This window comes from Thermobia domestica, chromosome 12 (genome assembly GCF_964235325.1).
Source record: "Thermobia domestica chromosome 12, izTheDome1.hap1.1, whole genome shotgun sequence".
Classification (NCBI taxonomy): domain Eukaryota; kingdom Metazoa; phylum Arthropoda; class Insecta; order Zygentoma; family Lepismatidae; genus Thermobia; species Thermobia domestica.
The window spans coordinates 167,011,931-167,027,141 of record NC_137465.1 but is presented as its reverse complement, the minus strand read 5'-3'; the positions used below and the strand labels follow the sequence as shown (position 1 = coordinate 167,027,141).

The window sequence follows — 15,211 nt, the reverse complement described above, 5'->3', positions numbered from 1 at the left end:
ATTAAACACATATGTAATAGCTAATAAAACAATGGGAGTTTTTTTAATTACACTGTCAAAACTGCGCTAAAGCTTTTTACAAATAATGAGATATTTACTGTATTTCATCACTCCGCAGATTTTTAAGCAAAGTTCAGTATTGTATTTCAAGCCATTATGAGACTCATCCTAGGAGGGAAAAAGTGATATTCAACTACTAATGGGTGTTTCAAGTAGATTAATCATTTTATCCTCAGAATTTTATCAAATCTACTATAAGATTAATCAACAAGATATTAACATTTATTTGCTGTACGTTGGAAACATGAATTCTGCTATAACAAAGTCTCCAAAATTTGTTTTAATTCATTATAAAATGACAGAAGCCAGAATATATTGTAGTGATATTATTTTTGATCTTCTTATTTTAAGAGTATTGCTAAGCATTTATTGGAAATAATAATAATAATAATGTCATCTTGGAATGTAATGTATGACTCGTATTGTAATGAATATGTGATCACCATTACGTAAAGAGAGAGAGAGAGAGAGAGAATTCCAAAATTTTACGACAGATGTTCAGTTAGCAAGGCAATCATATCTATAGAAAAGTTCAAAATTCGATTACGAGAATGATCCGGCAGTTTTTCTGAAGACTGCTCTGTCAAAATTTACGTTAACCAGTAAGGATTGTAGATCCTGTCTAAAGAGAGAAAATGTCAATCAGGGTGGAATATGGTAAAAATTTATTTGTCGGAAGATGTAGCTTGTGCATCATTAGGTACTACTACTACTATTACTATTACTACTACTACTACTACTACTACTACTACTACTACTACTACTACTAATAATAATAATAATAATAATAATAATAATAATAATAATAATAATAATAATAATAATAATAATAATAAAAGTAAGTTTCGTTTCACTTTGTCAAGCTACCTTGGTAAACTTCCAAACTAAGAGATCCAATATTCCAACCAGAAGTAAGATTTACTGACTGACAAAATAAGCAATGAAGATTATCCCTTCATCGTCTTAATAATACATCATTCAAACGTTTACAAATGCTCCAAGAAACCAGGCAGCCACAGATGGACAAATCAAATAAGAAACGTACTTTAGTTTATGTTTAGTGAATCAGGCAACCTTGTACAATTTTCATGCTATTTCACAACACCACGAGTGGTTAGTTTTAAAAAATGTACAACTATGTTAACTATAAACAAAAACCTATACATTTGCTTATTAGCAAAAGTAAAATACGAACTCCACTTGAAGATGACATTAAAATAATTTGTTGTTAATTATAGACCAATATCTACCTTCAAGTACAGTAAATTTTCTTCTATTACTTTCTAGTGCAATTTCCCGTGTATTTTAAATATTGTTTAATTTATGTATATATATAATATTAAAAAAGAGAAACTTTTGTAATTACCCATAACTTCTTTAGTGAAGTTATCATTAAAAATAAAACGTTATTTAACGCTGGGATGCAATTCTAGTTTTAAAAGTGCATAGATCCAAAACTGTTACAAATGTATTTCCATCTTCTTCAGAGGACGATCTCTAGATTAATTACATTACATCTAATACCCAGTGTATAATGTAACAAAACTAGAAATAGTACGAACTCCTTATTTTGTCACATTACATCACATTGTAAACTAGTTGAAATTTGACACTTTTTCCTGGTCACTAGCAAACTTTGTGCTTCCTTTTAAAGACGTAGAACGCCGAAAACACAACTCTATTTAGTTTTATTTTTTGAAGATTGTATGCTTCTGTTGAAATATGCTGCATATTTCTGATAAAAGTTTATTTTATTTTATTTTTTTTTTAAAAAGGAATAAAACTTCTCAGTTTAGTAGCATTGATGAAAGAAAATGTTATACTTAAAGCAAAACTAAATATTTCATCTTCTTATGAATGTACTAACCTCGTAAGGAATGTGATATTTGGTGATAAGATTACATTCCATAAACATCCGAATAGTAGCTCGGCACGTGTCTTCATCAGCCAAACCGAAGTCACTAAAATTAAAACTATTGGGAAGAAAAATGAAGCCAGTATTAAAATAATAATTCATTCTTTATCCAATCTTAATTTTTCATTATTTTCTTACCATGAGAAGAATTAAAACAAAGAAACTAAAGCAGTAATGATTTGGATAAAAAGAGGAACTGCACCAACTACAGAAATTTAAGGAGGAGCGTAAATATAAATAATGCACGGAAGCGATGGAAAAAAAAATCTAGTAACTATTGAAATCTTTACAGCTATTGTAATGGCCGCCAAGAGATAAGATCTTTGCTAGTTATTTTTCATCGCTTTTTCATACAATAACAATTCTTTTCAAGTATTTATTTCTGTTACTACAATCGCGTCGTCAGAAATTAATCTCCAAAGCGTTAAATTAGAGGTGTTTGCCGTTTAAGCTAGGATATACTATTATTATTTGAACAGTTTTAAAACAAACACTCCATGTCTCCAATTTAAATACGATATCATAATAAATCTTTATATCACGTTAATTATGCTTCTCTTTCTCAATCTGTTTCGTATCAAAACTCACTTTTGTCATATCCTTCTGCCAGCGACTTTCATAAGTAATTTCATGGTTGTAATCAGTAGGGAATAGATATCATCCTATCAACGATAAGTTTCTTCTATCAACGACGAATAGCAGCCCAAAACCTTCTTCAGTTGCTTAATCATGTACTCGTATATATACGAAGCATCCGAACTTCTCTTGACTGCGGATCACATATGAATACAAGTTTTCATTCAAAATTTATTTGATCGGTTTTTATTTAGACGTGTACGGAGTTAACAATCTTGACTTATTTCTTGTATTTCCTAGATCGTAATTTTGTCAATAGAGTGACTGGGCCAGTAGTGGTCACCCTTAAGGAATTTCTGATTTTGATATTGTTTGTCGTTTGTGTTTGAACGTTATATTTGTTGTTTTTTTTTTATTTAGCTAAAACAAAATTTCATTCTCTTTTAGTGCAAACAGTTTTCTGTCGTTGAAACAGGTAGTTAGAAAACACGCACTTTTTTATTATTGGCAAGAGCAGTTTTGTTAGTACTGATCACACATTGTAGGTATATTATTATATGATACTATGCTTGTTTATATATATATTTACTTGATAAAAGTTTAATTTACATTAAAATTATCATTATCCTAGTGGATCATAGTAATAAAAGACATATCATTTGATTACAAATTTAATGAAACTAAAATCTCACGTTTAAAAGCAAAACAAAATGTGATTACACTTTAATGAAAAGAAAACATTACATTTTTTAAAGAAACAAGTACAATGAAAATAGCCTATGTACCGTACTCATTACTAATACATTTATACATAAAGCTATAACCCAGTAGAACATCTTTATATAAGGTCAAAAATATAATAAGAGTACAACCTTATTCAAGATCATCTGAACTGAATCATTCCAGTTTTCATCTACATCAGAGTCAATGTGAGCACAAAACCCACACAAAAAAGTTCTTACGTTGTCAAAATCCTACCCATTAGTTTTATGCAGGTAGAAAAGTCCTGAATCGTCACAATATTTCCTGGATATGCAAATAATATGAAACTACCTTTTAAATTGAGTACACTCCACTCATCTAGACATATTTCCCGTACGTACTTATTGATATCTTGCATTACACTTTTAACACTCTCGATCCTTGCTACTAGTTTTCATATTAATTTTAGGTATTGCTTTTCCTTTACGTGAACTGTTCCTATTTTTTGACTTCGATTTTCCCTCCTCTTCTTTTATACTTGAGAAATCAATGTACTGGTTCAAACTCACGGAGCTTCTTCCTTTTGGAATTTTGTGCTTTCTCTAGAGTTTTTAGCCAGAACAAATTTCTTTCGAATGGACTGGACACACAAGTTTCTCACTTGGAATTTCTCGAACTGGTAGAGTCAGGACGAGGGATTAAGACTCTTGAAGGAGACTTTTGTATTAGTTTCTGATAGGCATTCTTGGTTAGACCTACGAAATGAGTTAGTGTGAATACGTTAAGTAGATGTAACTGGATCGAGGAGAATTCTATAGATTTCGTAGATATAATTTGTAGATGCTATCTTATGTGGTCAGAACAGATTTGCTCCACATGTAGAATAAATCATAAGATTTTTAATCTCCATATCAGGTGTCACTTGCTTGCTTGAAACTTGTTAACGTTTCAACGTCAAATTTTGATTTAAGGTAATCTAAGTAATTTTAGGGACTAACTGCATCGACTGCTTCAGTCATTGCTGAATGTAGACGCATTTATATCTGCCTTAAGTACGGTCAGTTTTATTGAATGTAAACATTTGCTGAAATCCCTTCCAGTAGAAGAAAATGAGAAAAAACACTTACTCTAAAACCATTTCGTATTACCTCTAGTTTTACTTTCTTCAGAAACAGGTTGTGTAATAATGAAGTGAAGGTTGGTCTTGTCACTTCCTTTGAAATATTACAGAATTTCCATTCCTGTACATGTTCGATCCAAAATGCTTTTAAAGGACGGAATACACTCACATCTGCAGGTTGGAGAATGTGTGTAAAGTTCGGATGCAAAGCTACTAGTGTTACTTCCTTTTTTCTACATAGCTTACTCATTTGCATAGCTAGATGTGGCCTATGTCCATCTACAAAAAGAATAATGGGGAATTCCTTTTTTCTGACTCCATGAAAGGAATAAAATGATTGGCTATCCACTCAGAAAACACTTCCCCATTCATCAACCTAGTTGTACAACTGATACTCTGTTTTTCTGGCACCCTGAAACCACTCTCACGAGATTAATCGCATGTATGAAAATATTATCATAGGAGACACAAAACCGCACACAAAACCACCACATTCTGAAAGACAGACAGAAATTACAAACATTACAGAGAAGAACTTCGAAACAAATACAAAAAAGAAACAGCGAATACAGGCCAATTACAGAAAGAAGCATCACAAGAACGCCACTATTCTTACATCCGTTATAAAGGGAGTTGACGTTCAGCATAACATGAGCAACAACTATAAAATAACTACGGAAGCAAGAAATCAATTTTTACAACATCACAAAAATATAGGGAAACAATAATCCTGTATCGATGGTCATGATGTTTTCCTTACGTTCCCAAATCAACAAGCTCATCCACACAAGAACTCTACTTCTCGATAAAATCCATCGAACAGAGCATGCCGCACGACAGCACCGCCACCGCCGTGCTGGAAATGTTACCGATATGGACACAAGATCCCCTACTATAGGGACCACAGAATATGTTTGAGATGCGGAGAAAGTCACACCTAAGACTGCAAGACACCAAACAGCCGAAAATGTTACGTTACTTGCATGAAAATGGGGCATCAGATCGGTCAAGTAGATGCTCAAGAGGACTTAGGGGAGACTAAAACAACAACCATACCAGACTACCTAATATAATCAAAAACAAAACAAACATTACTATCAGCTGAAACAGGCACTTTCGAGGACCATGAAGAAAATTCCATCCAAGAACCGTCAACAGAAAAAAGAAGCGCAATAGCCAAACCACTGCAGATGAAGCCAAAACAAACCAGCCAATTGAATACATTAAACAAGATTAAATTCAGAAGCAACACAAGATATCATGAAGTGGGTAAATTTAATAAAAATTAGGGTACAGTTGTAGTACTATTTTTTGATATAGAAAAGTCATTCGGTTGGATATGGACACTTTTTAAATTAAATAAATTAGGTATACTAGATATCCATATAAAATTGCAACACACTTATCTATAGAATAGAAAATTTTATGTAAATGTCAGTCAATCACAGTCCAATATGCGAAAAATAGAAGGAAGGGTTCTCCAAGGATCCCTACTAGGTCTCATATTATTCAATATGTATTTTAGCGACATCCCAAAAACAAGAATACCATTTGTAGCATTGTTTGCTGATGACACTTGCATTTTCGCTAATAGCTGGCAACTAAACCAAGCAATAACATATATTCAAAATAACGTCCCAGAACTAAATGTGAAGCCATATACTTCAGTAAAACAGAAACCATGAAGCTATTTGACAAACCAGGAAATGGGTACCCAAAGCCAAATATTTGGGAGTGCTCTTAAATCACAGACTTAGCTTTGACCATCATGTCAATATTCAAATTGGCAATGCTACGGGGAGAACAAATTGTGACGGGATATGAAGTAAGGACCGACCCAGAACACCTTTATTCATGTGGGAATTCAATCATGCATCAATGAAAAGCCAAAAAGTCTTCAAAGAGTTCATTGTCTTATGATTATTAATATCGTTATTTATTTTAGGTCGCTAGCTGACTTAACATTCAACCTATTGCTTTGCTTGTTAATGAGGAAGTCTTTGTACTTGTAAGAAATATATAATAATAGTGGTAGCAGTCCCTAGAATCTTTTCCCCTTTCTACATCAGTCTCACGTGCAACACTTTATTTTGCTTTGTTTAGATCAATTGCTTTCTCAATTGGTTCGACCTTATTGGCCCCACATAGTCATGAAACTACAAGAAATTGTCCGCTTCATTCGTTCACCTATTACATGATGTTACAACATGGAAATAATGGACACGAAAATATGTACTTTCACTTTAATGAGTCTTCTTTTTGTATGTTTATCTGCCAACAATAGGAGGAGGAGGTTTAACAACTTTATGTTGAGTCGACGACATGTGGAAACACGAACTTTGTCAATGCCACTTTTGGGTAATTGACCATACTCATCTTTTTTAGCCTATATTAAAATATTACATTCGTAAGTTTGTGGCTAATTCCTTTCAGCAATGAGATCTCGAAGAACTATAAGTTCTAGAAACGTGCTGTTTTCGCTAGTCGATTTCAAATTTTGTGTAGATTTCCCAGTTCTCATCTAAATTTTGAAAAAGCGTGATTCTTTTTTTTTTTTTTTTTTAACTGAACGTTTTAAGAGTCGTTATGAGTTCATAAAAATAACATTGCTTTTAGGGTACTGCTAAGATAAAAAGTGCCCAGGAGGAAAATCGCGTTTCTTATCTTTTATTTTTTTTTTTTTAAACAATGTTTTTCCCGTTTGAAAGCGCCAATTCTGAACATTCCTGATTTAGGTATTTAAAAAAAAATATAGAATGATGCGCTGTGTAGACAGCGCTGGTTCAACTAGTATTTTATTACAACTATATACTCGTACAATATATTATTGCTTTTGTGGTAATAAGTATGAATAAAATCTCATTCTGGTATACACTATCTATATTCGTGAATATCATCTGAATACAGCTCCTTACAAAAAGTTTTGGTGACTTCACTACACTTCAGTAGTCTATTCAAATATGAAATATAAGTGTACTAACTCGAAAGTAAGCAACAGAGCTTCCTTGTGGCCATATGAACAGCGTACACGGAGTCTTGGGTCGATTTCCAGCGGGAGGTTATGCAGTTTGGATCCAACATTTAAGTTATAGGTCCACGTTTCATATAGCTTCGTTACTGAAAGGAAGGCTAAATTCATCAAATCAAAATCAAAATCGAAAGTAAAATTGTAGTGTTACAGCTTGTGTTTAGGTATGCACAGTAAATTAGCGCACTTTTAACTGAGTGGTTCACTATAAACACTTTTAATTCTGAACGCCATTATTTCTGAATTTCTTGACCTACAATCTTGTCTTTGTTTGATTAAATGGGTATTCTACAATGTGTTCTTTGTTTGATTAAATGGGTATTCGTGTATCTCCACGAGCTGGGTGATTTGATTTGATTTGATATTGAGTTTTCAGTGAACCCACAACTTAACGTGAAATTCGAACCATATGAGCTCCCGTCGAAAACCGAACCTAGGTCTCCCACGCCAAAAGCGTGTGTGCTAACCGCTTAGACAAGAAGATGATCACATAAGCTGCTTGAATAAGTAACAAATATGTACGTAACTTGAAAATAAACCGAGACACTTACGATTTGACATATTATGTCTAAATAAATTTCTTCCACTGACATTGACAAACACTTGGTGATTTGAACTTAGAAAAAATCTCGTGTAGTAATTATTTCAGACCTTACTTTCATTTACTTTTTTTTTTTTTTTTTTTTAATCTTGTAAAGCATATTAATTAATTTGCATTTGTTTTGTGCCGTATTGCAAATATAACGGTGATTTGCTTTTGTACATTATTACCTTGGATCGCTCATTGTTTCTTTTAAATACTAACAATGCAAACATGTATAAAAAATGCAAATATACGAAATGCATTTTAAGACCACGTAAAAATTAACGTTTAAAAATTTGTATACAAGAAATCATGACAGAAATAAGCAAATGGTGGATATTTAGTATGGTTGAACCAAAAATATTACAACAAATTAAAATCGCTTGTGTTATTGAAAATGTGACACATATAGGACTTTTTGTAACAACAGACGACAAAGTATACGCTTGTTTCACCTATGGAAATAACGTGAATTCTAATTTGATACCAAAACCAGTGAAAAAATTGTGTGATAAACGAATCAAAGAATTTGTGCCTGGGTTTAAACATATGTTGGTACTCACAGAAAACGGTGAAGTGTACGCTTGGGGAAAAAACAGTGAAGGCCAGCTTGGACTAGGCTATGAACAGTATGTTAAATCTCCAACCATTATTGAATTTCCTTTCGCGTCAAAGAGAGTTACGCAAGTATCATGTGGTTATTTCCATTCCTTAGCTCTTACAAGTGAGGGCGAGGTTTATGTTTGGGGTTCCCTGAAGAAAACACGTTCTCAGTCTCTCACAAGTTTTTTTCCAGAAAAGGTCATTTGTTTCCACGAAGGATGTGCCTGTGCCAAGTCCGACAGTTATTGTTGTTATACGTCCAAGGTAATACAAATTGCATGTACCTCAAACTCTTCAGTAGCTATCAAAGAAACTGGAGAAGTATATTGTTGGGGATGCAATGATAAAGGTCAGCTTGGAATTGGAAAACTTGGTAACTACGTAAAGACGCCAGTTAAGGTTAAAGGTCTTCAAGACAAAATAGTGACCAAAGTGGTGTGTGGATTTAAACATGTTTTGGCCATCACGATTATGGGTGAGTTATTTGCATGGGGTGACAATGAATTTGGACAACTCGGGATAGGACATAAGAGAAATAAATACCGTGCAAGAAGAGTCTTTGTACCAGATCTTGGAAAAGTAGAAAATGTTGCTGCAACTTTATATTCCAATGTATCTGCGGCAATTAATTGCAATGGCGAAGTGTACGTGTGGGGACAATGCAAGTACGTGATCAAAGACACTCCCACAAAAACAATTTTTCGTCGATTGAACGATGTGTTATTCGCATATTCAATTACTCCAGTAATCATCAAATCATCAGAAAATAAAACAACTGTTGCTGACGCCCTTAAAACAGCCTTTGATGACAAATCTACTAGTGACATTACTTTTATAGTTGAAGGTCGTCCCATATACGCCCATAAGGCGATTTTAAGAATGAGGTGTAATCACTTTAATCGAATATACCAGGAAGTATGGAATGAATCAAATGACAGAATATTTGAAATCCAGTATTTTAAGTATGCTACGTACAGATCATTTTTGTACTATTTATACACTGGTGAGGTAACATTGCCCAGAGAAAAAGAAGAGATTGTCCAATTAATTGAACTTGCAGTGTGTTACAATGAAAAAGCACTTCTCGATCAGCTACAACAAATATTGAAGCACTTTGTAACAGAAGAGAATCTCGAAGCACTACATGATGTTGCTGTACAGTATAATTTAAAACAACTGAAAGAATTTTGCTTAAAATTTGCTGGTCGTTCAATAATAAGTATGTATCGTAGAGAAGAGTTATTTAAATGTCTTGATTCTAAAATGCTTAAGAAAATAACAAGCAGTGCAGGAAATCATGGATGGTATTGCTGAGAGAATTTATAGATTAAATTATACTGTGTCGAAATTTTAGAATCCGTTTCCCTTCCTTATTATATTTTGTTGTTTGAAGGTTTTATATGGGATTCCATATGCTATTATTAAAATAGAATCACCAAGAAATTGATTAACTAATCTGAGTTACTATAGAAAGGCGATATGTATTAAGAACAGAGAAAATAAAAGTTATTGATTGAATGTGAGTTAATTATGTTAAAGGAAAAATCTAACAAACTTTGAAACGTAAATCACACGAAATTAAACTTGTTCTAATGCTTGTATCTAATAATCTAAGAAGAGAAGTAGGGCTCACATAAGGATATCTAATCAACATATGTTCCCTTCCTTTTCTTTTATCACACAACTTTTGAAGAAACTTACCAAAGTCATTGAAACGTAAGTGGTGTAAGCAAGTTCAAATAATGTTCTTTTCTGAATAAACTCTTAATAAAATGACATTTTATAATATAGAATGTTGACACTGTATAAAATTCCGGAAATTTTAAATATTTTACATGGTAACTACTTGTACGTCTAAAATATTTTAGGTGATTAGGTTGTAAGATAATTCACTTCATTTTCTTGTTTTCTGCCAAATATAAAGATTTTTTTTACATGCACAGTTTTTACTATCAATAAGCCATTTTTTAAAGTATGCCTACAAAAGTAATTTCCTTTTAATACATAGATATAGATTTCTTTAACTAAACAATTGTATTGGCTAGGAAAACGAATCATAATACTATTTTGCGAAGCTAATTTTTGTTTTTTAAAAAAAATGTTCTTTTCTCACACATATAACAATGCTTGGGCGTATGTGCTTGGGTGTAATAACGGAGGAAATTTAAAAATTTAGGAAATTTTCCCCTCTAAGATGTAAGATTTGTTACCGGGTTGACTTTGAAAATCTGGAAAAAGTAATATCTCATTAAAAAATTTATTCTATTTAACTTATGCTAGGGAAAAATAATGTTTATCAAAATTATAGCAAATTTTAGTACTGGGTTACATCAATAACACTCCTCTTAGTATCAATTTTGATAAATTATCTTACAAAAAAAAATGATTATGTATATACTTTACAGAAGGAATGTATATATATATATCTGTTAGGCCTAATACTTATAAATTACTTAACACACAATAATGTCACCAGAAATTCAACTTTGGAATTCAAAATTACCTCGAATGATCAAAATTATACGTTATCACTGAATGGTTATTGAATACCACCACTACCATTATTGCAGAAGAAATTTCTTTCGTATTGTCAGTTCCATGACAACGTAACAACGAAGCATAATAGTCACTTAGAAAAATCGTTCAAGAGATGGCGCTGTAAACAATAAGTATTGGGAAGCTTTGCTCTAAGTTTTCATTCATTTTTACTATTTATATTTCAATATTTTTGACAATTTTGTTATTTGTTACAATTTTAATATACTGTTATTCAATTTCAATATGTTCATGCGCCGCTTATCCTTCTTTATTACATTAACAGTGTGAAAACAATTAGAATTAAAACAGGCTATTTCGGCCATTTTGGCACGAGCCATCTTAATACATAATCTTATTTCAAACAATTGTCATTTAAAACAACATTAGTGAAGCAGTCCACAGGGCTCTAAGGCTGGGACTTTCTTTATATAAATCTCCCGTAAGGGAGGGAACTGGAACTGGAAGTGGAAAATCGTTCAAGGATGAACGGAATCATAGTTATTTCATTAATTATAAAAATCCTCACATGAATAAAACTATAGCCCTGTTTTTCCAGAAGAAAGAACTGTTAATACTTAAAAAAAAAAAAAAAAAAACTACCACAACCATTACACTAACAGTGGCGTACGCAAGGGTATTTTGAGGTTTTAACTCTCTCTTAATCAAGATATTATGAAAATACTATATTAATACTATATGAAGATATTACATACACGATACTATATATATATATATATATATATATAGCCTATACAAAAATCACGTGTGTTCTAAAAGGATATGAGGTTGAATGTTTGAACCCCCTCTTGATGAAATTCTGCGAACGCCACTGGCTACTGCTATTAGTACGGTAGTAATATAGGATTCGCAAATAAGAAAATCAGAACTTTGAACCCGTGTTCTGGCAGCACTCACTAGATTGGCGAGATAAAACTGTAACAGCTGTATGTATTCTTGCAGGCATACTTTCGAGGGAGTGTGTGTGTGTAAGGGGGAAGAGATTGGCTACTGGAGTTGGCAACCGTACCTCGAAACTAAGAAAAATTCAATTTCTGTTGAGAATATACCAAAATAGGATCACAATGTGTAGCTTCCCCCTCCCCCCGTTGTTTTGATTTTACCGTACCCCTTCGGACAAAACTTTTTGGTAGAAAGTCTGACTCTTTCTGTGTGGTAATATGTGACACATTAGTATGAAGAGAAGTAAAAGGAAATAAAATCTTTTAGTTTTACGTCTCACGATTATTCCGTATAGGCTAAAGGAGATGGTGATTATGAGAATGAATGAAAACGAAGAAATGAAGGAAATAGGGGAAAACGGAAGAATCCCGAGAAAACCCACGTACACAGTGCTTTTCCATCATAAAGATCACTTGATGCGAGCTGTAATCGAACCAGGAACCCACATACCAGAGGTGAAAGCTATTGAGCCGAATTAGCATGAAGGGATCCACAATTCAACAACGCATAAAATTGTTCAAACTTAACATCAAAATGCTTGTGCAGTTAGACATAGGTTTCTTACATTCCAAAGGATCGACGATCGATCGATAGTACGTTCAATTTACCAGTGTTTTATCAAGTCTCTTAGATTTCGAGAGCAAATCTAACGCTCTAAGGAGGGAATACAATATTCTTCTTTTACATGCTACACCTATTCTAGAAGTTGGGAAAGGATTTTCCCCTAATATGTATAAATAATGTACTGAATTTGTTTTTTTCCTTTAAGAAATGTAGAGAACAGCCTTAGTTGCAGATGAGTCAACGTCTTTATGTCGTTGAATAGGTTGTTCAGCTGATACTATCGCTTTGGTAAAACTTTGGAAAAGTAACATGGTAATCACATTACTGTGAATTGTGAGCGATATAGAAAATACAATAGTAATGTATTTTTTGTGGCCTCAACTAGCAAATCGTGACATAAACATTTCTTTTAACAAGATGTGCAACTTGCCACACAGCTCGCTAAACTTGACTTATTGCAAGGAAACTTCCCTAGTTGCGTTCTATTGAGAAGTGTGGTAACAATATGTGATCTCTCCCCCACGGACTTTTCTATGTTGCTATTTCAAGTCTCTGGTCTATGAGAATAAGACCCGAACAATTCGTGAACTAAAACGGATCAGTTAACGCACAATTGCGAATTTATAGCGCAATATGTGTGTGAAAGTGTTGAAAAATTGAACCTTCAGAATACATTTCACCCAATGAAGCAGAGGAGGATATTTGAACAACAATATCTTTAAAATCTAATGCCACTGGTTATTTCTCACAATTAAAAGAATATATATTATTACTTGTAATTTTCATTCTTCTTGTTTTCTTTTGTTATTATTATTCTACATTATTATTTAATTTTAATAACTGTATGTTAAAACTATTTTGTTTATTACAAACTAAATGTAACTATTATTTAAAAAGTAGTTCACAGGATACCAAAACATGATACGTAATCAAATGCAGTTAAGTTCGTTCCTCTAGTCGCTTCCTTAACTTAGATCTTGGGGGAATTGTTATTCTGGCAACACTGTAATTTTTATGGATAGCAAGACAAAAAAATTCTTCACGTTCATATTTTCTGTTGTAGAATAACATTATCTATGATTGTGATAAATGCATTTTATTATCACCTTTCACTTATAAATAAACAAGCAAAATAAAAATTGTAAATTTTGTATTATTTTTAGTAATTCAGGCTCTTAAGTACCATTTAGGCTTCCAGATAATCCCAGTTATTAGCACATCTGCTTTTTGCGTCCTTTATACAGTCAGCGACAACAGTTCTTTCCGTATGGTAAAATTTATTTTGGGCATAACGGTGGTATGGCTGGAACGTCCAGAAAATTACATTCCTTTTTAATTTACTGAAAATTATATTCCTTTTTAATTTACATTCCTTTTTAATTTACTGAAAATTATATTCCTTTTTAATTTACATTCCTTTTTAATTTACTGAAAATTATATTCCTTTTTAATTTACATTCCTTTCTAATTTACTGAAAATTATACTCAAATTATTACTCCTTTCTGAAGATATTTTACGAAGCTAATTTCGTCAAACGGAAAGAACTTTTGTCGCTGACTGTACAAGTTTTGGTCCTTGATTGGTACACACTCTTGGATTCTTCCTGAAACTATGTTTTCATCAGGCTTGTAATTAATCCGTTAAAAAATTTACGATTAAATTTATAAGTTAAAACACTCTTAAATTTTAATTTAATCAATTAAATTCTGCAGGAGTTAAATTTTAAATGATAATGGTTAAAAAAAATTAATAACGATTAGAAAATTCATAGTTTTTTTTCTCTCGAAAACCATGTGAAATAATGATGCAATCATACACTATGGCATCCGTGAAACGGCTCGAGAAAAACCAAAATTATGTAATAGAATGTACGGAAAACTAGGTACGGTTGAGAACAATTTAACGCATCTGCCATTTGTGCTGGAAAACAAGGTTCCGGGGATAAAAACAAATTCTCGAAACACGAAAAGCATATACCACACAGATGAGTAAATGCATTTCCACCATGTGTTTTAGGATATCAGGCAAAATAGCAAGAGATGAAACACCGGAAAAGCCGGATGTGCCCTACCTCCGTATGATTAAGGTACTGGTTCAGAAAATCCGCTAAAATGCCCAGAAAACCTCGGATCCTTCCATCCTGTGTCTCAGAAGCACCAATGCAACGAGAGAAAAAATTCGGTAAACGAAGCACGACACCAATGCCATGTGTTCGCAAATACAGGATCCTAGGATCAAAACATTTCTCAAGAAAGAATCGGCGCTTCCAACATGAGATGTCCTTTCGTTTTATTTCAAACCAACAAAGGGCAAACAACTCGTCCTTTTTTTCACATTTCACTATCTGAAGAGAACGATATGAAAACGAAATGAGATAAAGACTTGAATGAGCAAATGATTCAATTAGTATTCTGAACGGACCAAGAACAGGTCGACTCACGTGCATGATGATAAATAATTTCCTATAACTATTTTATCAGGCCTTGTTTCCACATTGTCAACTAAACACAAGAACACACTGAGCAAGGTATGTGATAATATATATAAAACACACAATCACG

At 32.8% G+C, this 15,211-nt stretch overlaps 2 protein-coding genes across 3 annotated transcripts in view; one reads left to right on the top strand and one right to left on the bottom strand.

The window, feature by feature from the left end:
• Positions 1 to 15,211, bottom strand: part of Pde6 (phosphodiesterase 6) — a 557,480-nt gene that overhangs the window by 61,924 nt on the left and 480,345 nt on the right. For both annotated transcript variants that reach the window (XM_081734379.1, XM_081734380.1), the window contains one exon: positions 1,928 to 2,033. In XM_081734379.1, coding sequence (XP_081590505.1) covers positions 1,928 to 2,033 — 106 coding nt within the window. The remainder of the gene's footprint in view (positions 1 to 1,927; positions 2,034 to 15,211) is intronic.
• LOC145666816 (RCC1 and BTB domain-containing protein 1-like) lies at positions 8,243 to 10,519 on the top strand. Its single transcript, XM_081734381.1, has one exon. It carries the CDS (start codon positions 8,297 to 8,299, stop codon positions 9,899 to 9,901), a length of 1,605 nt encoding a protein of 534 aa, XP_081590507.1. The 5' UTR covers positions 8,243 to 8,296; the 3' UTR covers positions 9,902 to 10,519.